The following is a 26,610-nucleotide window of genomic DNA, read 5'->3' as shown; positions in this document are numbered from 1 at the left end:
CTCAAAACAATTTCAAAAATACTGAAAATACACTATTTGATTAGGGTTCGAGGAAATACAGAAAAGTTCCTGCATCAATATCTTCTTACTGATTCATCTACAGCTACAGCCCCTTCCTCATCTGCATGCAATTATCATTTCTCCACGGTAGAAATAGGTATAATAGCTCAGGATAGCTGGAACCTACCAAATTAACACAAGATGCAGTGTGTCCCCTGCTGGATAACAAGTGGAACTGAGCTAGGGTTTGCAGTGTCAGTCCCAAAAAGGCTGTCTCATTGTAAAAGTCGCAATCCTACATTTACATGTCTGTCCCTAGACTCAGGTTCTCTTTGAGTATTTTAAGTACCGCCTGCTCCAGTGACTCCAGTGTAAGAGCCTGGGCTCAGTTGTCAGCAGTGTGAATCAGATCAAGTATTTATCTTGCAAATTTATAGTTACTTCAGTGTGATAAAGTATGAGAAGTCTGTCTATGTTCATTGCAAGATCCAATCAAAATCAGCAGAGTATGTGGTCACAAATTTTTTTTTACAGCGGAGTCCCTGCAGGAATATCTTTGAAGCCAAAGCATCCAATAACTCCATCAATACAATTTTACTGCTCGTAATCGCATAACCTCACCAAGAGACAAACATCGCCAATGAGTTGATGCAAGGCGAGGTGGAAGAGAGAGACTGAGCAGTCCACCTGGGGCAACTTTTACAACTTCTAATGACAATGACACCTTTAACTTGCCTCCCCCCGAGGATGCTGTGTCAAACAATTTGCAGCGACATGTCCTGTTTTATGGTAGTAATAACATTGCTTCTCTGACTTGGTGGAGCACCTTTAGGTTTATATAGCTTGGAGTATCTACTGGTCATAACTGCTTGTTGTTTCTTAGCTTACTTTGACTGGATGTTGCAGTGAACAAAGAGTTCAAACAAGAAAATCTTTAAAGCTAAAAAAAAAAAAACCCAATAAATCAACCAATATCATTTACCATGAATGTTACAGCCAGTCTTGCATTTTGAGAGATATTAATATGTGAATCTTAGACTACTTTTTATTATATGCTCTAATAAACTGCCCAATATTTTAATTTAGTCATATTTTATAAACACAAACCCCAGTTTCCCACCTAAAATAAAAAAAAACCACTTTCATCAGTATGTAGTTTGCATTTATTCACACAAAACATAATACATTTCTTCAATAAGGCAACACAATACTGTATATACATACAATGACTCATATGTATACCATGTTTTAAATTTATGTTACTTTGTCATTCTTTACTGTCACTACCAAGTGTAAATAAATAGTTTAGCAAGTCATGTAAAAGAGAGCCAGATGCAAAAACCTCAAAGTCAAACTGTACATCCAACGCAATGCTCCTTTACTTCCTGTAATATGTTGTCGTTGCCAACCTGTTTGAGCTGATTTCTGAACACAGCTTAATGGTCCATTTACTTTCTGAAATAAAAAAAGTGTACGGAAGCCCAGAGAGCTCAAAATACTGCAACTTACTTTGGAGCAACTTTAGAAAATATTCATCAAATATTCAAATCTGACAGATTTAGCAAAAATAATAAAAATGATAGCAATTACTCATGCATTAGGATACACAGAGGCCGCTGCAAATACAATGAAAATCTTTTTAGGGATCATTAAATATTGATGAGCATACCGTAGCTTGTTGCTTTTGAAGGTGAAAGATGATGTTAGTGTCATTTAAGTTGTGTCACAGTTTCATATTCTGTTTATATCCAGGTTTCTGCATTTATTCTGACGGCATTTCAGCAGGTGGTTGTTTTCTCACATTGATAAATGCTGAAAAATCTTTTAGTAGTTTGCCTGCGTTCTTGCGTTTTCATTAGTTGCCTCGAATTGAACTCTTTGGCTCACCGTAACACTAACCAGCGAAATCAACCCGTTAATCCTTCAGCATCGGTCAAAAAACAACAAACAAAAAACAACAAGAAAAAATCTCAAATGTAAACCTCTTCACAAGCTGACATCATAAGAAGTTGCTGGAGTTGGTGTCCTAAATTATGTGATGTGTTTTCAGTGTGACGTGAGCATGCTGAATGTACCCCACCCACTGACGTGAAGTGAAAATGCCACTGTTAGTTCCCATTCTCTTCAAGACTGACAAAATCGTACGATCAGTTACAAAAATATAATTCTACTCTGCATTAACAAATGACACAAGTAATTAGTTCTGGTTCAGAAGACAAAGTTTTGAACCAGAAACTATGTGGAAATTAGAAAATGACATCAAGCAACAATACTGTAATTATTACCACTGTGTACAAAGCACACACAATGCCGCACACTTCACTATGATATATGAGCAGTACTAGATGCCGCTCTGTTTTAGTCTCCTTCTGTGCACTTGATTGTGTTTTATGTCCTCTTGTTTTTCCTGCTTGCCTTTGCACTGCTTGATAAAAAGTTGGAAATCAAAGCTCCAAATGCTGATTAATTCATGACTTATATGTTCACACTTTTTTAACACTCTGTAGGATGAACTTTCCAAATAAAGTTCTTAATAACTGTATGTATTTACTGCATTAACAGTAAATCAATAAGCTATTTATAATAAATTATAATGGAGCTGTAGCTGATTTAAGTCAGTATGCAAGTGTTGACTAAAGTCTTTGTCACCAACTAGGAAACTGAAAACATTTTAGCAACACAGTATAACATAAGTGTTAGCCTAGATAATCCGATAGTTTCAACATAATACACACTAAATGTAAACAGTAATTGGAGGATTTATAATCCACTTTGTACAATACTGTTTGAAAGTCTTAGAGCACTTGTTTTTTTATATTGCAATATGGGAAAGAAGTGATTTAAAACCTGTGCAAACATACATGGAAATTCATCATGTAAGGCAAAAACAGGGTTTGTACAATTCTAACAAGCTTTAAAGTCAATATTTGGTATGATCACCTTTATTCTTTTACACTGTATGAAATCTCTTAGAAATTCTTACTGGTAATTTCTTTAAGTACGCTTCAGTAATAGTTCTCCAGGCTTCATGAAGGTAATTCAAAGTTCTGGTTGGATGTTGGCTGGTTTTTGTTTCATTATCTTTCACAATGATCCCACAGGGCTTTAATAATGCTGAGGTCCAGACTCTGGGTAGGCCAATCCATGACTGATAGTGTTTCACAGGGTTTTTTCCATTAAAGTTTTTTCCATCAAAGCTTTTACTGCATTGGCAGTGTGTTTGGGATCAATGTAATAATGAAAAATGAGTCAAATCAGGTACTTTCCAGATGGTACTGCATGGTGGATCAAAATCTGACGGTACTTTTCTCCACTCATGCTTCAGAATTTTTGGATAAGATCCCCAACACTTCACCCATACTCACTGTTGTGTCTTTGTTCTGACCTCAACCATATATAGTGACAAATATTTGAACCACCACTGATTTTCAGTCCAGTTCTTTGGTAATTTGGCATGCCTCAACCTTTTCTCAGCTGCCGTTAAGTTGCTATTGAGGCTTCAGTGAACAGTAGATGGATCAATAGATGTGTGCGGTCTTTGCAGGACTAATTTTTTTAATCTTTATTTCTTACGGGCATGAGTTTCACACATTGTTGATCTGCTGTAGACAGTTTTGGGGGTTTTTTAGGCCTGCCCCTGCTGTTATCCAGTGTCCTTTTAAGAACGCACACTGTACCATGCTGAAATATGCCAATTTTGGGGGCGAATAGCTTTTTGAGGATAAACATGTTTTTGATTTTTTTTGTTAAGCTGTCTGTTATATGTAGACACAATACTGGTTTATCCCTTGAGTTAGGACTTAGTTAATGTTTATGAGTAAATTATTCAAAAGTTGGTGTTAAGTGGCTTCACAAACAACAAGAAAACATTAATTTGAAAATGCTCACATGCAAGAACTGGACTGAAAATTAACAAAAAGACAAAGATAGAAAGGATGGAGAACTATTGCTCAAGACCACTTTAAAAATGACTAGCAAGTCTGGGTCCATATAAAGAAGTGAGGGATGGCTCAAGACTTTTGCACAGTATTGTAACTATTAACATATGTGGACATGAAATAGTATTAGAAGTGTGTTACATTGTGTCTATAAATAATTATTTGCTTATACAACACTTATGAACTCTTCATATGAGCAGATATATAAGCATATCTTAGTGTGTTGTAGTGTTTCATTATCAACATATGAGCGTATGATAAGGCAATGCAGTGACTATGATTGAAAAAAAGTTCACATGATTTATGTCTTTTAATTGTGTTTGATGTCAGGGCTTTGACCCCGACTTTAACAAGCAGCGTGACCTTAAATATAGAGATTTTGCCCTCAGTCTCTCAACATACAAAAACACACACAGACTTAAAAAATCTGCACACACAGACACACACTTACAGACACCTACATTTGGCAAGAAACACTTAAACAATTTCATTAATCCCTTATATGGTAGAGTACGTTCACACTGCGTAACAGGCCTATGAAAAGAGTGTAGTGGTGTGAAGAAAGAAGCAGCATCAATGCTACTCAGTTAACTGAAGCCACAACAGATATACGACTGTGTCATCATGTGTGGAGCTGAAATGGCTGGTTGAATAATTAATCACCCGACACCCTTAAGAAAAAGAAAATGCTTAAATGCAAATATTCCAACTTCCCAAATGTAACCACACGTCAGTTTTCTGGTCTTTTATAATAACATTTTTTAAATTTAGTTACACCTCACCATCTCTTTTCTATATTATCATTTGGACTCTGGAAAGCTATAATTCCTACTGATAAACGTTTTGTCCCATGTATGACAAACAAAACAAAGTGAATAAGGGAACATCGTTACACATTACCTGCTTCTGCGCTATACATCTTACATCTCAAGCTTTCTCACATGTCTAATCCTTTTTAAATTAATCCATTGCATATGAGATATATTAATATTAATAAGACCACGATGAGGAGCACGGTGTGGAAGTGATTACACTGTACTGTACATCTGTACACATGGAGTAGCAGGCAGTATCGGAGTGAACACAGTATTTAAAACTGGCTACTTCGTTCTTAGTTGCCGTGGAAACGGCAAGTGTCTCATGCTTCAAGTTGGACTAAAATGTAAACATTCATTTGTAGATTTTGATCTTTTCATCTGTGTTCATGTCCACCTTTATATGGCAAACAACAAGAAGAGAAAATCTGCAGTCTGCTAGAAACGCTCCGACAGATGAGATTCTCTCATTTCATCTCTTTCAGCTCTTCCGGGAGAACATTTCTCTACCAAACCCTGACTTCTGACCTCTCTATCAGGCGATAAAACATATCTTTCCTATCCAGCGTCACAAACAAGTAAAAGCCTCCAAGGTTCTGAAATGTTTAAAAAAAAAAAAAAAAAAAATCAGCCTTTTCCACATATTCGCTAAATTCATCAAAAAATTGAGCATATTCGTCCTTGACAAACACATGCATGCATTGCAAACACGCACACACGCACGCACACACACATCTCAGCTGTAGTTGTAGGTGAAGTTATATGAGCTAGGCTCCTTTGGCACAGGAGGCGGCGCTTCCGGGATCGTGATGTTCTCAAGGTCGAGGAGGCGGAGCTTCATCTCCATGCTGATGAGAGTATCTAGGTCACTGCGTGTCAGGTCACTGCCCATCTCTCTGCCCAGCAGCGCACACAGCCCATCAGTCCAGATACAATACTGCACATATGGACACACAGAAACATGAAGGTGAAACACAGCCAAGTCTATATGAGGGAAAAGGAGAGTTTTTTGGTTTTTTATATTAGCTGATTTCTGACAGCAGCTTTTAGACTTTTAGCTGAAAGTTATACAACGAACACCCGGACCAGCCTCTTACGCTACTTTTGAAATATTTTTTTTGTTTTACAATAATAAAAAAAACCTGCATTAACACCCATTTTATCACATTTTAAAGTCAATATAGACAATGTATTAGCAAACAGCTGACAGTTTACATAAGTGGCAAACACCGAACAACTTGGACTTCATTTGGAAGTGTTTCCATCCACCTGGCAAAAGTAAGTGCAATATTAACTCACATTCTGCTTTACACCAATTGCCAAGGGAAATATCTGGCTCTTTAGCTGCTGTGTTCACCAGCTGGTTGCTAACTTTATCTGTCTGCCGTTTAGTGCTGGGAAGGTAACATACAGCAAATCTGTCAGAGCTTATTCAGCTGCCTGCTGTCGCTGGAAATGAGGATGATGAGAGCTGTGAGACTAAGGCAAATCAGTAGATTTGCTGACTGTAAAACAAAGTAAAGAAGTTAATGATGCTAAAGTGTTCCACAAGGATGTGCAATTCAGGGGGAATTAAAGCTAATTCTTTCCAAGCCCGCCACACAAACAGGAAGAACAGCTGTCGTGTTATCGTGCACATATGAGCTTACCTCGTATTTGTTGGGTGCAACAAAATTAAGTGTTTCATCGGGATCATAGAGGACAGAGAAGGCCAACTCCAGCACCTCCTGAGGGAATCAGCAGGTCAAACAGAGTTTCTACACCGAGCGGCAGCACAGAATTAAAGGGCAGCTATGAGACTAGAATGGCAATTAAAAAGAAAGAAAATGATACTACCTTGTTCTGTTTTAGAGCACTTTTCTCCTTCATATGAGGGCAGTCCTTCCCTGTCACCACAGACTTAATATCAGAGACGGGGACTGGGGAAAAACAGAAGAAACAAACACATAATCATATTCACCTATTAAGGTCAGCCTTGTGACGGACGCGGCGTGCTCCGCTGGTGACAGTGTCATTGTCTGTGTTATGACAGACTTATTATCAGGCAGATGGAACCACTATAGTGTCTTACTCTTGTCACTGAGTAGCTCAAAAGGCACTTCACCCTGAGGTGACTCATCCAAGTCCCCGTAGTGCAGCACTTTGTGATTCAGAGAGAGTCTGCAGAACCAAAACTTTTCTAGATAAAAGAAGGGGACAAGGTGCATAGTTTACAATCAGCGCTCATTCATAAGAGCAAAGCGATTGCTCTGATGCTGTACTGTACCTTGCCTTCGACGGTTGCCCAGTTTACGGAAGCAGCTTCCCTCGCACAGCCGGTTGAGTCGCTGTTGCTTGATGAGCTCTAAGATCTCGGGCTGAATTCTCTCCCGCAACTCACTGCAGCACAAAAACGCAAAGAACACAGTTCGGATATGATTTAAAACTCCTCAAATTCTAGCGACCACAGCCGAGTACACAAGCATCGTGGGAAAGTCCATGTTTTCGTGGGCCCAGTGGCACCTACTGTGACAAACATGGGTTTTAGGACAGAGAATGACTTAAGATTGGACAGTCAGAGCAGTGCAGCTATATGGGTCATGGGTCACTCTAAAACAGTGATCCATGCCTTTATCACAGCTCTGTCTTTGTACATTGGTGAGTGCTCCCTGTCTCGTTTCAAGCTGGTGCAACTGCTGAATTTTAACTGGAACACGGAAGAGTCAGCACATTACTCCTCTTTTATCTTCACTGCTCTGAGTTCATTTTAAAATGAAGCCTGTGCCTCCTTATTGAAGTTCAATAAGGAAGATCTGTAATCACTCATCTGCCTGCTTTCCTGGGTGTTCAGCTGCTAGTCTGTTCTTCATATCACTACCATTTTCCCACGCTATCAATCTCAATACAGACACCATTACTGCAGTCCAATCCTCTTCTTGCCGGGTCTTTCAGCCAATCAGCTTCCACTCTGTGCGTGGAGGTGTAGAGGGAACAAGCCTTTTGCAGGTGCAGCTTTCAAATTGTGGAGTTCGTTGCCACTACACATCGGACCGGCCTCTTCACTGGCCATTTTCAAATTTGCTCCTAAGACGCACCTCCTCTGCTCGGCTTCGAGCCAATTTTTTTCTCCATTTATTAAATATTTTATTATAATGTATATTTATTCTTATGTTTAGCACTTCAGACAGTGGTTGCTGTTTTTAAAGTGCTTTATAAACAGAGTTGGCTTGTCCACCAGATAAAGACGAAAGAGATGCCTCTTCTGGGAAACACTATGCGAGTGAGGTTTACCTCCAGCACCCGCCTATTCTTGACCTCAGCAGCAACAATGTAAAGCTTCATGGTCATATCTTTAATGCTATCATGTTGACATGTGTCCTAAAATGTCCAAACATGTACACACAACCCAAAGAACTCAAAACTGCCTTCGCCCTGACTTTGCAGTAACGCCAAGTGCAGCAGGTGTTTCTAGGATCAGACACCACAACAGTCTGACAGACTTGCGAAGCAAAGGGGGAAAAAAAATTACAGCCACATTCTCAAGGCAGGTAATGAGAAAGAAAAGTAGTGTGGACACAAACTGACATGATGGGTGGAGACTGGAAATCATCCTGGCTCATTCGTTCTGACTGCCGCAGACGCAGAATCTCTGAATAGTTGAGGCCTCGCAGCTTAGTCTTCAGCTGGTCTATGGACGACGGTTTCATGGCCAGAGCTCTGGTGATCTGCTCACGGACCACTTGCATCACCTGGTGAGGGTTTAACCAAACATACACACAAAAGACGAGTAAGAAAAGATGACATACTCTCCCGAATGCTAACATGGGTACAGTACACAGTAGAGTAGTAACACTGGCTTTTAATGAACCCTCATTCCCCAGGGAAGAAGCTAAAACTGCTGACTCAAATATGTTTAAAAGGTATTAATATTTAAAGCACTCTATACACAAAACAGCTTTGTGTATCCCTGTTCATTTCATTAAATGTCTTTCGAGGTAGTAACTGTCATGCATTATTTAATAAACCGAAAACCTTTCAACTGTTTGCTCCAGTGAGCTGCTCGGTCACACATTACAGAACACAGCAGCTACAGTTTTGTGTGTCAGTGTTACGCCTGATGTTCCTCACAGTGATACCTGTCAAACACAGTCCGCTCTGGATGGATGGTGTATTTGGTAATGATGAGCACCTACTGTACTCAACATCACTGCACTTGGTATGACATTTGAGTGCTCGTGTTTACAATCGTACCGTCTCGTTAAATCATCATTTTAGTTAGGTTATGTCAGCGTGGTGACTTTTCCATAATTAGCACTTAATTATTTCAGATTACCACTTGAAAATTAGCTAATGAAGGAAAGTACAGCCGTGGCTCATAGACAGGTCTATGTTTTACAAACATTTTTTGCCGACATATTGTACAAAGTAAAATTCTTGACCTAATGATGGAGAGAGAAAAAACTGAGTGAAGGAACTGCCAAAATGATTCGCCAACAGAGAGGAATTCATGTGTTCTTCTGAAAAAAGAGAAAGTCGTGGGGATCACCAAAGTCATGAATATTCACTGTTTGGGTGAATCTGATTACAAAAATCAAAGCACACATTCCTGAACAATTTCTGTTTTTGAGGCAAACCAAGTAGTTAGCATCCACACCAACCACATGGATGAGAGCAGCATCAGCAGCCGAGTCCTGTGATCGACTGGTGGCGTGTACGAAAATGACCTGCTCCGACACTTTCCCATCTACCTCTACTGCTACTATCAAATAAAGACAAAACACAAACAGACATTCTGCTTCTTCTTTATTTCCCTCCATTGCTGAGTATTTCTAGCTTGAATGCAGTGCACCAGCACTTTGAAGTGACATTGTTCAAAACACAAACTCACTCAGTAGGGTTGACAACCAACACAATATTAATTATATTATATAACAAGACTGTGGTCAAGCTACTACGTTTTTATTATTGTAGAGAGCGATACAAAAAACACATTAATATTCTTATCTACCAACTTAATGTATTTGAATACGTATGACTGAATTAATCCAGTATTGTAACTTGAAGCTGTGTCGTGTAGAGCAGTGTCGGGTAACAGTGCAGAGTCCAAGGTGCATGATTACAGGTGAGGACGAGAGAGTGTGGAGTTACTCTACTTCAAAGAAAGTTTTACCATGAAAATAATCAGTCTAAAGGGACTGGAAATAGATCAGATTTCTCCCATATTAGTTTGCCTTCATTTTCACATGATCAGATCAAATGATCGGCACGGTGATATCTTAAAGACTTTACAATAACATATTAGCCAAAAGAAAGCACTCTAGTCTCAGAGCTCAGATTTACTTGTGTTTCTTTGAGTTTCTAGCAGTAGAATAGGAAATACAAATAGAAGGGGAGGCAGAGCCTCAGGAGTCACACACTCTCTCTACTCCACAACACAGATAAATAAAGTTAAATTTACGTAAATATAATTAAACATGTATTTTAAACTAAACCCAGAGAATTCCATTTCAATTATTCCCAGGAACTTCAAACAATCTGACTATATTATCTGTGTTTAGTTTAATTACACACAATTAACTATACTAATAGTTCACAGAGTTTGAAAAGGTAGTATTTGGGGTTTGTAATGGCTGTCATATAAGTGGCTCTACGAAAAGGCTTGCACCATTGCACCATCCATCTATAAACCAATCAATCAATCACATGGTCTAACATGTGGCAGTATGGTTTATACTATTTCAAATGATATAAAAGGTTGTCTAGGGTGGAAATGTTGACATGTAAATGTGTTGTGTATGTTAATATCTGACCTTGTTGAAGTCCTCAGCTGTGGCTCTCATCTCCTTCCAAGTTTTATTAAGCAGCTGGATGCAGACACAGAAAAACTCCTCCCATGCCCGGTCATGGGTGAAGAACATGGGATGATAATCGTTGCAGCCCTCATTAGCTACACAGAAGAAAAGATTTCTAAATGAAAAACATGAAGCATGAGGGAGACACACTTCTTCCATATCACACCATTTTGCAATCGAGGAGCAAGTTCAATATCAAATTTAACAAAAATGTAAAAAAAACATTAAGGGATAGAGTGACACTGAAATACAACAGCAACATATGCAAAGCTGCTTACGCAGTTCTCCAACTTGGAGTATCTCACACAGCATTCGAGTAAGTTCGATGGCACAGCGACCAAAAGGACACTCGTGTTTATCTTCTCGGCTGCTGTTCTCCAGAACAATCTGTCATGAGTAGGGAAACGTGTTAACGTGTTGTGGAAGACTTTGTAAACTCGGCAAAGTCATGCATGAGACCAGCACTGACCCTGATGTACGTGTCCTGGTGAACTTTGGCTAGATACAGCATGTTGTCCAGAGCCAGCATCCCTGGTGGCGTCTGGGTAAAGTCCATAGCTGGGTTCACGTGGTTCTGCATTTTAAATAGAGATAATGTGAGTGAAGAGACAGAAAGAATTGCACCAAACTGGGTCGATTTCAACCTCCAGATCATTCCAGAAGAAACTGAAATCTCTAGCGGAGACTCACAGTGAAGCCCAGCATCTTGTAATCCTTGGTGTACATGGCCTTTCTTTTCTCTGTGCCAGTGGGGTCGTTTTCTCCATCGAAGGCAATTCTGCGTAGCTCAAAAATGATGTCTCTCTGAGCCTGTGAGAGAAAAAATAACATGTTTGGAGCATATTAGCATAAACAGGAACACACAGCTGCAAAGGAATGAAATGAAAAAGGCAAAAAGGCTAAGTCAATCGGCAGAGAGTGAATGGCTGTAAACAAGCAGTGGAAAAAAATACAGGAAAACTTTAATTTTCTGGTCCACTTGTTACACTTAAAGCAGCTCTGACAGTGCACACGTCACTGGTAGAAGGGTGTCTCTAATTACACTTGTTCAGGATCCTGCTGTTTCCATTCAGCTGAACATGTTGCTTCTTTAAACATGCTCCAGACGATCAGATTACTTTACATTCAAATCACACAAACCACTGCATAGCAACATGGAAATGAGCACAAAATTCATTATTCCACTTTTTTACCTGGTCATTGGGATCCATTTTTGTCATCATCCGTTCTTCCAAAAGGTTAAAAGTCAACACCTGCAGCACATATAACTGATGTGCCATTTCTGCTTTGATTGGTCGATTTCCTCTGATGACGTGCTGGAAAGGAGGAGCAGAGGGATTTTAGCTGAGCCTTTATGATGGCTGCAAATTTGTAAACAAGCAGCATATCATATGAAGCAGAACAAACCAAAGCTACTGATGGAATATAACAAAAATGAATTGTATTATTTTTCTAATTAGAAGCAAGATAAGCACCATGATTACAATTTGTCTGAAATAACAATAAAAAATAAAATAGCACAGACATTTATCTAGTGGATAACCAGGTCACACTAACAGTGCATGAAAGAGCACAATGGTGGAGCTGCTCTAGGACATTTCCTTATTCCAGGAGGCTTGAGTGCAGCACTTCCTAACTTGCAGCCATTTGCAGCCAGTTCAACCAGGCGCTTTCAGACAAATGCCAAAAGGAATCATTTTCAGAGGAGATTTTGTTCCACTTCATAGACTTGGCCCCATATCACATTTGCTGGTTCTGTGTCACAGCCCTGCAAGTGAGTAAAGCTTTCCAGTTTCCAAATTGTGACCAGCTCTTTGTTCAAGGGTCGAAACAATCACCAAACGCCAACACTGTAAAGTCTCAAAGGAGGATGAAAGCAAGTATTGTGTATCACCAAGGTTTTCGGGAGTTTTATTGGAAATAGTTCCTGACACTTTCAATGGGAATTGTTTAAAGTACTTGGAAAGCTTAACAGCCATGAAATGAAAGCTCTGCTACGTTTTAGTGTCTGAGTTTCAGACTTGATACTCACATTGAGGATGATGGAGCGCAGGTGTTTCTGAGCCAAAGAGCTTGCCATTTCCTGAGGGTAAAGACAGACATTACTCCACAAAAATCAATTTAGGAAAGATGATTTACTACAAACTAGAATCGCACCCAATGATAATTTTACTGACATCGACCTATGGATAAATGAGAAATAATCTAAAGCTAGATTTTGATCTATGCTTTAAACCATTTGCCTTCGCACCTTCTGTAAAATATCTCACAGTCGGTGACAAGTCTGTCTGCTGGTGCAGCAAGCTATGGTTCTGGCTTAATTTGAGGGTTTATGCAGCGGCTTTCCATGACACAGAAAGGATCAGACAGTGAAAGAGAGGTGGAAAAGATGATATGAGCTAAAGAGGGATGTGTACTCACGGTGAGGTGCTGCTCCAGCGGGTTAGTATACTCCTCCTACAGGTTCAGAGTGGGAGGAGTAGTGTGGGTGTAACAGTAATGGAAATAAAACGTGCACGCACATGGACCATGTGATACATCACCGTCACAGCATGCAACGAAATAAGAACATGAAACAGCATCAAATAAAAATCAGCAGTCACACATCACCTAATACACCAGACGTAAAGTACGTTTATAAACCATCACCCACGGCAGGATTTATCAACCCACAGAGTAGCAGGATGATGCTTAGAACTACCGTTAAACATGCAAATCACTGAGGCTTACTGGCTGCTCTCATGTGTGTACTGTAAACATGTTAGTCTCTTCTGATTCCTCCCTGCCTCTCTTCTTTTATAAGAAAAAAGAAAAACATCGAAAACTGATGCGGAGAGATCTATATATCTAAAAGCTGAGGTGCTACTTTATGCGTATTTGCTAAATGAGGTGAAAACTGGCATTTAGACGGTAATTACTGTAATGCCACAGCGCGAGCTAAACACAGGATGCATTTCTGCTGTTTCTCTAAGTATAATCACTTCGCCCTCCAGTGGTCAACAACAGCAACTGGAGATAAATGAACATTAAAAGCCCTTTGCATACCGTTTCCTGTTACGGCAAAAACAAAACTGGTGCACTTCACAGTAAATTAAGGAAAATACTTTATCTTGAGATTAAATATAATTGAGTGTACACTTGAATTTTTTAGAACTTTAAAGCTGAATGAGGACTGAGGATTTTAGCACCTTTGCATTTGGGAAACTTTAAGTATAAACCAGGTGTTGCAAATCTGCAGCTGCACAGCCTTAGTAACAATTAAAATCACTAAATCTAAAAATAACTAAAAATGTAATATTAAAAAATGTAAGGTGTCATGTTTTGCTGTTGAAAAATCCTTTAAAAAATGTAAACAGATATAGTCAATTTGTGTAAATGGAGGGTTTGTACTAACAGAGGACAGCAACAAGTAATATTTTTTTTAGTTTTATCTAAATTCTTTGGCTTAGTTAAAACATTTTAATTGAGAGTTGTAACTCAGGAAGTAAAGCAAGTTGTTTAACTAATTGGAAGGCCTGAGGTGTGATCCCCAGCTCCTCTAGTATGCATCTCAAAGTACCCCAAATTGCCCAATTGAGTGTGTGACTGTTAGGTTAAGATCATGAATGCGTTTGTGAGACTGCCTGTAGTTAGAAAGTGTTTTGCTCAAACCGAGTAGAAAACGTCTACATACTGTAAGTACTACTACATTTATTATAGGACATTATTTCAAGAAATGTTGTGTTTTCTATGTTACAATACAATTTCTGGCATAAACTGCAAATCAAAGTTTACATGGAGAACAATAATTTAGAAAAGCACACAACTGCATGTAAGGTGTATTAAACAAGGTTAAACTCTGAAGCATGCTGGAGTTAGGAGAGAGAGGACGGATGGCGGTGACAGGTGGGACAGAAACACTTCCATCTTCGGTATTTGTACATTTATCTGAACAACAAAAATACTCGAGATTCAATTTGTTTTTGTTCGAATCTCCTTGAATCAACTTAAAAACTGAAAATAGAAATAGAAATGCAATGTAATGTGATGTGATATATTACACATGAATAACATTGGGAACAGTCCTTAAATGGAAAGAAGCTGCTTTCTTAAAACTCATTGTTTTCTGTTTTCTGCCTTCTTTTTCTAAAAGACGCAAACAACCATCAGTCGCTTGCAGATGGGTGGCCAGTTAACCTCACTGAGCTGCTCTGGAAAAACTACAGCAAAACAAATGTACAAACTTCAAAGGAAAGTATCTGGAGTGAGACTGTCATTGCAGCGATGGCTGAATCCACAGCGTGACAGCTGGCAGACAGACGTCTGTTCGTGAAATTAGCTTTAATTGGCCTACTGGTGCGCACATTAGAAACCACGGTGAGCCACTGTCATGAGGTCTCTGACACCACAAATGTTATGAATCAATGTCTATTATGTAGACATATGTTTCTTTAGGATGAAATATGAAGATTTAATATTAGTATATCAGTTAGGTCTGTTAGGTCGGTCCTTGTCTCTGTGCTGTTAGTGCAGTGCACCGACCTGCCGTCTGTCCTCTGGTGCCTTCAGGAAGAGAGCATTGATGAGAGCGATGGCGTACGTCTGGATCTCCTGGTTTGACCTGAAGGAATATCCAGCAGCGCAACAACCAGTTAGAAGTAGCATGCTCTGCAAATCTCCACACAGGAACAAAACTACAGACTAACTGCATAAAAAAATAGTCTAATTACCATTAAAACAAACACCTGGGATGGGTGCAGGATTTTTAGAAGCGTCTTCTTTGCACCAGTCTTTAGTTTTGCTATGTGACATTTTTCTAAACTTTGGCTTTACTCCAATAAAAAGACCAAAACCAACTTTGAGTTTATCGTAACAGAAAATGCTTTTTGATCTTATACCTAATATTATTAGTGAGGCATATATGATGTGGATATGTACATAGGAGGGATAATGGATATACTGGACAAAGTATGATGACTATGGAGCTGCCAGGCAGGAGGAAAAGAGAAAGAGCACAGAGAAGATTCATGAAAGAAGTGAAGGAGGACATGCAGAGGGTTGGTGTGAGAGAGGAGGATGAGACAGGGGTGACATGGAGGCAGATGATGCGCCCCCTAAAGGCAGTATCCAAAAGAAGAAGATTCATTTTCATTATTTCATAGGGCTCCACTGTTGTTCATAACACAAAATGTATCATCATTATAACTAGCACAGAGATTTGATTTGATTTTGCGAGTGACTCATATGTAGTCGTGCTGCTGTGAAAACTCAGAGCAGGCATGTCAAACTCATTTTACATCGTGGGCCACATACAGCCCACTTTGATCCTAAATGGGCCAGAACAGTGAAATTCCCCATCCTGTCAGTGAAAATACGTTTATCTACACATTTAATCCCTGAGATATATGTAAGAAACAGAATTAAGCCCAAGTGTTTGGGGTTAAATTGTGAGAACAGTAATAATGGCCATGGAGCAGGTTTTTATCAGTAGGAAAAGCTGTAAAACATATGAAAATCTATGCTCTCTTTGCCTTCTTCTTAAGTGAAAGGTCTGCATCGGGACAATTCTGGGCCCCGGGCCTTATGTTTGACACTTGTACACTTGAGCAAACAGAGCAAATTAACTACTTAATGTCACCACTAACATTCACACCAGGCATTCCTTCATCTGATTATAACGAAACTGGCAGCCTGATACATGCAGTAAAAGTAGTTTCCATCACCACTATGCGTCAGGTTCTTGGTTAGGAGTTCTTTGAGTTTTGGTTAGTTTGGTTGGTTCATGGTGTTTTCAGCATTACTTACTGCGTGATTCTTCAGCTGTTTTCCTTCCTCTGTGTTCCCTGACCCCCTCCCCCAATTAGTCACCCTGCCCACCCTGTGTATTCAGGTTGTATGCTTTCTCCATGTCCTGTGTTCGACCCCCTTTTGGGGGGTTTTGTGTCCTCCTAACTTGTTGGTTTTGATCTTTTCATGGGAGTTCTCAGCAACAACAAAAATCTTATAACAGCAATGCTGTTTGATTGGAATCGCCTGTGCACCCATACCCATCCACATAAACAGAAACAAAACTCACAGCAACTTTTTCTATCCAGTCACCCCACACTCCTATACCCTCCACTTTCCCCCATTTCAGAGCGCAGGAAGCCCCTGTGCGTGTGTGTGTGCTCACACTTGCAAGTGCCCGATGAGCTGTCCCACGGTGATCTCCTGTGCCACCCGATGGTAGAGGCTATGGCTGTTCAGAACCATGCTCTCGAGGATGGCCAAGGAGCGCTGCAGGATGGACACGTCCACCATCGGCTGGTTGACGTAGCCCGCAATCTAAGTGAGCACAGAGAAAACCCGTTAACACAGAGAAACAAATTTTGTTTCTTTGTTTCATTTCTTGGTTTATTTGGTGCATTTGGATAAAAATTTAGTAGAATATTTTTATCCAGTACAAAGACAACAAAATCAAGAGTTCTGCAAAATTCTCCCAAGTGGCTGCCAAGGCTTGGATGAAGTTTTCCAGAGAAAACTATTTACATAAACACAGAATGAGCTCCAAATTATGTGAGTAGTTGCTCAGCAACAGTACCCACACATTTCCGGCATTTGTGTAGAAAAAGAGGTCAAAGAAAGAAGAACTTGAAGTTTAGTTTTGTTTTCTTAAAGTGGAAAGTTGTACAGTGGTGTTTCACTGAAATGAAAAATGTGTCCTATGAATTGTTCTTTTGTTGGAAGAAGTACCTGCTTGATGAAGGACAATGAGATAAGGTCCCAGGACACAATGCCATGATCCATTAGTTCGAGGAAGGCAGTGAGAGTGAAGGCCAACATTTCACCAAAGCTGAAGGGAATGAAGTACAGTCAGGGCAGGCCTTTCAGATCACACGTTAACATTTAGATTAACTTTACAGAAATCCTGATACGAGGGCAGACTTTAAAAAGCCAAAACTTATCTTTTTGACTAAGTGGCTTTATTTGACCTCCACAAGTAATCCAACTGTAGTATATAAATAAAATCACTAAATGAATGTGAACTGAGCTTAAAAGTGCAAGTAGTGGATTTAGAGGGAAGCAGCAAAAGTAAAGGAAACTGATGTTCTTTAAAAATTGCTAATAGCCTTAGCAGTTTACAGCACTGCCATTAAGCAATGCCAAGCTTTGCAAATTCAACAAAGATGATACAACACACAGTCAGATGCACCTATGGTATCAATTTCAAAATCTTACATCACCTCCTTCACAAGTATCAAGTAGTATAAGCTTTTCAGAAAACCTGACCTCTGACCTTAAGAACAAGGTCACCAATGGTATCAGTTTGAATGGCTGAGGGGTAAAGAAACTCACTGAGTGCCGCTCTCCACAAGACGAGCCAGCGTCCCAATGCCTTCCATGTTGATGAACTCTGCAGCAAAGGTTGGATCTGCAGAGAGCTTGGCGAGCTCCTTCAGAGCCTCGAGGCGAGCATCGATGCCATGGGACTGGATCCTCTCCAGGAGCTGGCGAGCAGCACGAGCCTGTCAGAGACAAACACGATCAATCAGTGTCATGATACCTTCATCACCTTGTCCAGGTCACTGAATTTACTGTAAACATATATGGAGAAACTTATAGCCCATGTGGAATAATACATTTTAATAATTTTCTATTAGCTACAATAGCAAATGTTAATGTGATCTTTTATGAGACCAGTGTCTTATAAACTGCAAGATATATACACTAACCTTTTTTTTTTTTTAGGTACACCTTGCTTTTATTATATAACGGTTTCTGAAATACTCAAAACAGGCCTGTCGAGCACCAACAACCACGCCTCATCCAAAGTCACTTAAATCATTTTTCTTCCCCATGCTGATGCTTCATTTGAACTTCAGCAGGTCATCTTCACCATGTCTACATGTGTGAATACACAGAGTTGCTGCCACGTGATTGGCTGATTTAATGTTTGTAGTAATGGCTATTATTGTTAACAGTGAGTGCACCTTATAAGACATGCAAAACATAAGCATTTAATATATTTTTGTATTTATTTTGTCACACAAGAGAGCGCTTCTCCAGCAAATGTATAGCTATGGCACTTTCAATGCCACATTTTTCACTTACAGGAGAAATTGCTAATCGAAGAATGGTCCCATTCTTGATGTCGCCACGACTCTGAAAGGATTACAACAGAGTTCAGTATCAATTCATAAAGTCCTCATCTCAAGGTTAGGAAGAAAACAATGAAGCTCACCTGCTCAGTGATATAAAGCTGAGGACCATCAGCATAACGCAGGGCAAACTGCTCTGAGCCAGACAAAGACCAGCTGGAGACAAAAGCAGAGAGAAAATGTTTGCTAAAGAATTAATATCCAATATCAGTTTTGAATACTAGGAAAATAAAGAAGAAAATTAGTAGAACACACTGTAGAAATGTAATGCAATGCAGCATACTCTGGTATGCATGAACAAAAGGTTGCTCGAAGTCAGATTGTTGCCTTCAGCAGTTGTATTTACACGAGCAGCAAACACGAGAGGCTGTGGAGGAGAATCACTCAGTGGGTGTTTACAGTAAAGTGCAAAGAATTTTCTGTTTCAGATGGTAAAAGGAGGCAGTGGGTAGATGGAGCCAGGCTAAGAGCTGGATGGGTGGGATAGAATCTGTAATAGCCATCACTTAGGTGCAAAAAAGTCCAAACACAACAATGGGGGTTAGAAAGAGGTGAGTCGGGTTATGTGTGGTGTTACAGCACTAAGTGTGGTCATCATAAGCATTTTCTCATGTTTAGCTTTTCCACATAGACTTTCATGACGCAGATCTAAGAGAATGACATGTCTCATCTTTTTTCTGGGCTTTCACTGCTTCTTACAGTTTAGTTAGTTAACTAATGTGCTCCTTAGATCTTCCATTTGATTGAGCTATCTGTAATAAAGCTTTCAGTATTATAATTACATTCTACTAATCACCAAAGTCTAGTTCATTATAGCTACCACTTTAGAAACTAAATAAATCTCAAATATTTTAAGTAATCCTGCAGAACATACCTTTGGAAACAATTAAAACATACAGGAGTAATACTTACCCATCACATACTTCCCGAATTATTGAGGACAAAGGTCTTTTCTGCAAAGAGGGGAAAGAAACTTACAGACTTGAAAAATTCAACATTAAAGGACTTAAAGGAATCATGAATCATCACTCCTCACATGGCACTATCTATCAAATCTGCCAGTTGGGGTACTTTCGTATTTTGCATACATGAAATTTTCACATTAAAGCCGCACATAATTTCCTCCCCTTTGTTATTCCCCTTCCTGTTATGCGCTTCGTTTATTCTTCACTCAACTCTTTACAGCCCACGCATGTTTATACACCTCTCTGCATTTAATCATTAGTTATTATAAATCTCTGGCTCTCTTCCAGTGTGTCTTTTGGCCCGTCTTCCTCCCCTCACCTCCCAACCACTCATGACACATGGCCACCCCTCCACGAGCCCAGTTCTGCTGGAAGTTTCTTCCTGTTAAAAATGAGTTTTTCCTTCCCACTATTGCCAAGTGCTTTCTCATAGGGAGTCATCTGATTGTTGGGATTCTCTCTCTGTTCCTGTAGGGTTTTTACATTATAACATAAAGAGCCTTGAGGCGACCCGTTGTTGTGGCACTACATAAATAAAACTGAACTGAATTGAATGATTCACTGTAATAGCTAGAGGAAGATAAGTTCTTAGAGGCATTGTGAGGATTTATGTCATTTGTCGTACTCATGCATACCTGGTCCATCTCTATTAGCTGAGCATTGGCACCAGGCCATTCAATAGCCACCTTCACGATGTCAGATGGGGGAGGCATGGCCGTGTTTTTGTTAGCACCCTGTAGAAAAAAAAGGAAAATAAATAACACCAGTCATTCAGAGACTTTCTGAACAACTACATTTAAATGTTACTCTTCAAATAAATGATGATTAAAAATACAAAGAACTGCCTTACTGAGCTATGTGGCTCAAGAGTCAGACAATGAGAATATTAGTATGAATCTAGGGTTGTACATCACCTAACTGATAACTGTTGAAAGCGTCAGTCGCTGTCACAGCTCTGCTGCATAAACCTCTGTGTCAGCTCCCCTGTGAACATAGAAAAACACAGCCTGGTCATGCAGACCCAAAAGCTCAATTCGCTCAGTTGCTGCATTTTCTCTTCAGTGAACTGAATCTGTCAGAGAACAGATCAATAAGCATGACTGTTTCACAAAACCACCCACACAAACACACACACACAGTCACATAAATATCTCGGCTGGGTCAAGCTTTCTGCCAGCTGAGTCTGGTCTGCTGAATTATGTTGCCCTTGACATATCTGCATATTATTTGCAAAGCATAACCTAATTACCTTCATTTCCAGCTCGCTCTGCACCCTCTATGCAAAAACATTATTACACCGGTAAATTATTACAGTTTAGTTATTACTGAAAACGTCTCTTTTATTTCCTTTTCACATTTTGTATTTTGGCAATGAAGAAGTAAAGATAAATAGAGCTTGTACGGATCCAAAAACTGTGTGGAAAATGGTTATTAATTGGAACAATATGGGCTGTTACCTTCTGGCCATCTGCTCCGTTTGAACTCAAATTCCTTTATAACGCTCACTCTCGTGTAGCCTAATTCAGTTTTTATAACTGTTCTGACTTTTATTTGCACTCTTGTTTAGTCAGGCCTCACCTTTAACACCTAATTTCAGCAGAACACCGACGCTTATTAAACATATTTTTCACGATCTGCAACAGAAAAAGCTTGACGATACAAAAGCAGGAAGAGCACAGCAGGGACCGGTCTTTGGCAACACACCGATATCCCCCTCTGCTCAGACACGAGGCGAGCAGGAAAAGCCGTCTGATTGGGAGACAGCTGTAAAGAAAAGAAACACTGCTGTTTCCCAAATGGCTCTTTGCATTCAGGGTGCTTTCAGGATACAAAGCGCTTTGTAAAGCTCAGCTACTCATTTGCGAAGTAAAGCACTGCCCTACTGTTACACGGGAGACAAACCTTTGTGAAACGAACTGAACCAACAACTGTATTCCCTAGAGATTTACCAGCATAGTGATATTTCCAGCACAGTCTTTCTGAAGAGTTTGAATGTTTGTTCTATAAATACGTTTGCCTGCCATTTTATATGATCAGTGGATGTGATGTCTGACACCGTGCTCCTTTGATCAGTCACGAAATAAAGCAGTTTGTTCTTGAGTTTAAGTTCATTCTTTAGAGAATGCAGCCTGAGCTGTCAGTATATCATTGCACCGCAGATGCCAGTTTCTCCTGATCAAAGTTGGGATAAAGATTTAAGCTCTTGTACTTTAAATAATTAGCATGCACAAATCCTTTCATCTTTGGACCAGGGGATCACTCAACTGTGATAGTGTCAGAACACAGCTTAACAGACTGATGCACAGCATTAACATTTACATCACGTAAACAAGTTATCAGTGGAGTCTGAAAATACCACTGAGTGAATTATGCCTAAAATAAATATTGATTATGATGAAGAAAGAGGAAAAATTAATAATACATGACAGAATACTGGTTTTGCAGACTGTCCATTATATAATCTCTGCTCTCTAATATCTGCTAAAAGGCCTGTTCTCTTACAAAGAAAATATAGTAAAAACATTTTCCACATGTTCTTGTACTGATGTACAGCACTAGAGTTGGACCAGTAATCTGGCATACTGGGCATTTTCCTGGTGGGCCGACGCACTTTTGGGATGCGCCGACAACAATCCATTTGTTCATTTTTATTACTGACACTGGATCTCCCAGTCAAATCTCTTAACACGACCAGCTCTTCCCCTACTGTCGCTGTGTGCTCACGCAGCTTGTAGAAAAAGTTTTGTGTGGAAGAAGTGGCGATGGTGGAGCTGAGAGAAGACAATAAAAAGAAACTAATAATAGATACAGCAAATTAACTGCTGCTAGCACCAGCTGTGGAGAAGTGAGGAAGAGACAAGGAAAATTCAATTAACGTGGTAAGAAAATACATAGAGGGACATATTTAGAAAGGGAGAGACTCAAGGATTCGGGTAAAATGACCATGAGCCACTACTAATAGCTAAAGCGTAGCTTTTAATTATTGTCACATGCTGCAATACGACTGCTTCAATATCCATAATCAAACTTATGCCATCGGCCAGGGATGATTTTTTGTCCCAGTCCAGCCTCCAGCCCTATTCAGCAATGACATGTGGCTAAATATCTGCACAAACAAAAAGTATCTGTTACTATAAACCAGGGGTCTCAAACTTGTGGCCCGCATATTGACGTTATCTATGACCACATCTCAAAAGTGCTCTATTGGACTGAGACTGTGGAGGCCATTTGAGTAAAGTGGGCTCATTCTCATGTTCAAGAAACCGGTTTCTTGAACTGCTTCTAGTTTATCCTGCTTGAAGCAGTCATCAGTATGTGGATACACTGTGGTGATAAAGTGATGGACATGGTCACCAACAATTCTCAAGTAGGCAAAAAATATCTCCCATTCTATCACACCAGCTTGAACTGTTGATACACAGCAGGATGGATCCCGGCTTTCATGTTGTTTATGCCATTTCTGACCCTACGACCTGAATGTTGCAACAGAAATGATCAGACCAGGCAATGTTTTCCCATCTTCAATTGTTCAATTTTCGTGTGAATTGTAGCGTTAGTTTTCTGTCCTTAGCTGACTGAAGGGGCACTCAGTGTGGTCTTCTGCTGCCAGAACCCATCTGCTTGAAAGTTTGACATGTTGTGTTGCCGTTCAAAGACATTATTCTGCATCTTTACTGTACTTTTAACGAGTTGTAAGTAAGTTACTATTACCTTCCTATCAGCTCAAAACAGTCTGGCCATTCTCCTCTCACATCTAAACTTAATAAAGCATTTTTACCCAGAGAGCTGCCATTCTCTGTAAGCTGCCAGAGATTTTTGTGTAGGACAATTCCAGTATATCAGCAGTTTCTGAGCATTGTTGGTATCATATGGGCTGTCTGACACCAACAATGCTCAAAGTTGTTCACATTTCTTCCCCATTCTCATCCTTGGTTTGAACTTCAGCAGCTCATCTTGACCATGTATACATGTCTAACTGCATGGAGATGCTGCAATGTGATTGGCCAATTAGATATTTATGTTAATAAACAGCTAGGTCAAAAACTGAAACCACAGCCAGTGATGAAACACAACAGAAACATGAGCAATAATGGTTAGTAAAAGAGTCATTTATCATTTTGTAAAAGTAAAATGAGTAATATTTGTTCTTATTTGCTTGTTCCCTGAAAGACAAAGATAACTGTAACTAACCAACTGATATCAGGCATATTTCAGGATACATTTCTGTAAATGTAAGAAGTTACAATGCATTTTTTCAGCCAGAATTTAAAATCAGGTATCCCTTGTGCTTTTCTTACTAAACATATCCAATTATATTCTGTAGACAAGGTTTGTGTTTTTAGTAAATAATCTCCATTGGTGGACAATTGTTATTAATAAGCTCTCTATGGATAGTCTATAGATCTGCGTAACTTAGTCATTCAAGCGAACCAGAGGTGCACTAGAGGTAGGCAGCTTGGTCCAAAAAGTATCAATACCAACACTGGTATTGGTATTGAATTAATAATAGCACAATAGCATCAATACTTTGTTTTTAACCTCTATGTTCAGTATTTTGCCCGCTGAACTGTGTTAAATACATTATTTTGGGGATATTATAAAATATGTCACGGTTTTTGTGTCGAATGTCACATCTATTTTATTTATAGCCCATAGGACATTTAGACATCAGAAGTTGAACCAAAGTCCTTTAGAAACAGACACGTTTACATCACAGGTCCTCATAAAAAATGAAGTGTGTTTTATTTTTTTAACTAATTATTGCAGAAAGTAAAAATCACAGTGGTGATTAAAATGTGCTCAGAATTTGCAAACTGATGGTGATTCACCTCATAAGTGATGACACGTTGCTCTTCCCTACATAAGCTGCATTTCTAAGTTAAAAGTATCGGTATCGGCAGTACTGGCACTGTATTTACTTGTGATCGATACCCTTTACTTTATCCCACAGGACTATGCAGTGACTACACCTGTGTTTCTCCTTCCTCGACATTTCAAAATACCTGCTGGTTTTGTCCATTTCTGGTGACTGTGCACAGAGCAGACATACTGATGAAAAGCGATGGGAACTATTTTCTTTCCACTTTCTGCGGGCCTGTCATCTGGCTGGTGTGACTGGATTCGCGGCTGCCGCGCGCACTGGGAGCTTTTTATTTGGCTGCACGCGCTGTGGTGGTAGCTTAGCAACTACTGCTAAGAAGCTCAAGCCTGAAAAGAAACCCAACAGTGTGGTCGGAGCCTAAATTCAAAAGACTCCCAACTTTTTGTATCCCCCCGGCGCCACCAGCTACTTCTCACCGCGACCCGGATGTTTCTGACGCCATTTTACTGTGGTTTTAAATGTGGTTCGGGGCTCCCATCCAGGCCGGTGGGCATTAAAAAACGGGTTCACACATGAAAAACTGAGAAGCGCCTAACTTTGATGACAGCTAGTTGCCTACTTGATCGTGCGCAGTGGCGCCCCTTCTGGTTATACGATAGCTGCTGTCTCAGGAAAAAAAACAGCCTTGGTAATTTTTCTTAAAAAAACAAAAAACAATTAAGGCAAATTTATCTTCTGGTAGCCCAGAGTGCGATAACAGTCATCCTCTGGCAATTGAGAAGGCTGATGTCTTCTTAGCAGCTCATTCTCAGCCATCATTAATATAACCATCCACGCTAGTTTAATCAGAAACTTAAACTTAAAATGTTTAAAGCGTAATTGTTGGTGATCGATTAGTCAGGATCAGAGCTGTGGTTAACTGAAGCCCACCGACTGGTGCATTGAAAGGCTGCATTTGCAACCTTGTGATGTTTAGCGTAATCAATCACAACTCATGATCGTGTCGTTTCTTTAATTAAACAGCAGCTAACGTCTCTTGCTGTTCTCTGCCTCAGATTAATAGCAAACTTACTCGCTATTACAGTGAGCACCACCGTTATTCCTCAGAAGGCGGCTAGTGTTATTCAATCATCCAGCCCAGCCTGTCCCCGTCTCCTCCTCCATTGCAGTCAGGATACAGCCCGTCACCCGAGCAGAAGATGCTCACCGGCTTCGCCGGAGGGTTTTAACGAGGGGTACTTATCTGCTAATGTCATACTTGGTGCTACTCACCCCGTGTCCTGGCCATCGATGGTGCTCTCGGTATCTCCCTCTGTCCCCAGTGAAATCCTCGTGAAAAGGAGACGCGGTTCCACGCCTTGTAGGCGGGACACCATGTCACCGTCTGCAAATGAGGCAGGCTCCTCATCATTTGTGCACTCTCTATCTGGCGTCTCACTTTAACCCTTACATACTGTTCATATTTCACTGTGTGGTCCGGATAGCTACCGAATGGTTAATTACAGATCAATTTAGAAAAGGATAAATGGTCTGGCTTTAATAAATACATTATAAATCTTTAATAGTAGTTTCAGAGAGCGGGGAGAATGTTTTAAAACCTAAAAGATCCAATTATTCTTGGAGAAGACCATCTGTTTTTACACAACGTCATGCCCTGTTTTACCCAAGACACGGAAAAAAAACAGCCATAATGATTTAAATGGATTTCATTAAAAGTGAAAATAGGAGGAACATTCTGGAATTGTTTAAAGTAAATATCCCAACAAGTACTACAATCTTTAAATGCCATCCTCACTGCTATATCATCAAATCATTTTTTTTAATTCAACATTAACCAACACAAAACATAAAAAAAGATGCTTATTGCAAACTCAGTAGCAGTGGTAAGAAAGTGGCAGGATTTGCACATTTCATCACTCACTGAAGGCACCTCAGATGCTTTAACAATCTTATGACCTCACCAACTCTTTTTCCATCTGTTTTGATCTTAGCAGTCAGCTCAGAGTAAATGTGTCCTAATTTCTTTAAACTATCAGTTTATTTTTACATTGATTTCAGTTATATTGCACGTGCAAATGTAATACACCTCACCTTCAGCTAATTTAGAATCACCAATTAACCT

General features: G+C 39.7%; 1 protein-coding gene across 8 annotated transcripts; it reads right to left on the bottom strand.

The window, feature by feature from the left end:
* Positions 1 to 1,157: 1,157 nt before the first annotated feature.
* Positions 1,158 to 25,884, bottom strand: elmo2 (engulfment and cell motility 2). Of its 8 annotated transcripts, none has more exons than XM_082532437.1 (23): positions 25,761 to 25,884; positions 20,588 to 20,650; positions 20,302 to 20,403; positions 19,614 to 19,654; positions 18,785 to 18,857; positions 18,655 to 18,705; positions 17,899 to 18,068; positions 17,296 to 17,395; positions 16,736 to 16,887; positions 15,106 to 15,184; positions 13,006 to 13,041; positions 12,617 to 12,667; positions 11,778 to 11,900; positions 11,275 to 11,394; positions 11,054 to 11,158; positions 10,863 to 10,971; positions 10,543 to 10,679; positions 8,318 to 8,481; positions 7,020 to 7,132; positions 6,825 to 6,932; positions 6,590 to 6,672; positions 6,403 to 6,480; positions 1,158 to 5,690 (listed from the first exon to the last, which is right to left on the bottom strand). In XM_082532437.1, the coding sequence occupies exons 3-23, from the start codon at positions 20,377 to 20,379 to the stop codon at positions 5,490 to 5,492; spliced, it is 2,172 nt and encodes a 723-aa protein (XP_082388563.1). In that variant the 5' UTR covers positions 20,380 to 20,403; positions 20,588 to 20,650; positions 25,761 to 25,884; the 3' UTR covers positions 1,158 to 5,489. The 8 variants fall into 8 exon arrangements, with proteins under 8 accessions (XP_082388563.1, XP_082388562.1, XP_082388558.1 ...); XM_082532436.1 differs by having other exon boundaries at positions 20,302 to 20,400; positions 20,586 to 20,650; positions 25,761 to 25,883; XM_082532432.1 differs by having other exon boundaries at positions 20,302 to 20,400; positions 20,581 to 20,650; positions 25,761 to 25,881.
* Positions 25,885 to 26,610: the final 726 nt, after the last annotated feature.

The sequence above is a fragment of the Aulonocara stuartgranti genome (assembly GCF_965226115.1).
Source record: "Aulonocara stuartgranti genome assembly, chromosome: 5".
NCBI lineage: Eukaryota > Metazoa > Chordata > Actinopteri > Cichliformes > Cichlidae > Aulonocara > Aulonocara stuartgranti.
Note: the sequence above shows the minus strand (reverse complement) of the source record. Positions and strands in the feature narration are given on the sequence as shown.

Coding starts and splice junctions, on each gene's coding strand:
- elmo2 (XM_082532437.1), bottom strand. CDS start 20,379: ATGCCTCCCCCATCTGACATCGTGAAGGTGGCTATTGAATGGCCTGGT. Junction 18,858..19,613: donor ATTCGGGAAGTATGTGATGG/GTAAGTATTACT, acceptor TTTTGTCTCCAG/CTGGTCTTTGTCTGGCTCAG. Junction 8,482..10,542: donor CAGCTGAGGACTTCAACAAG/GTCAGATATTAA, acceptor AACCCTCACCAG/GTGATGCAAGTGGTCCGTGA.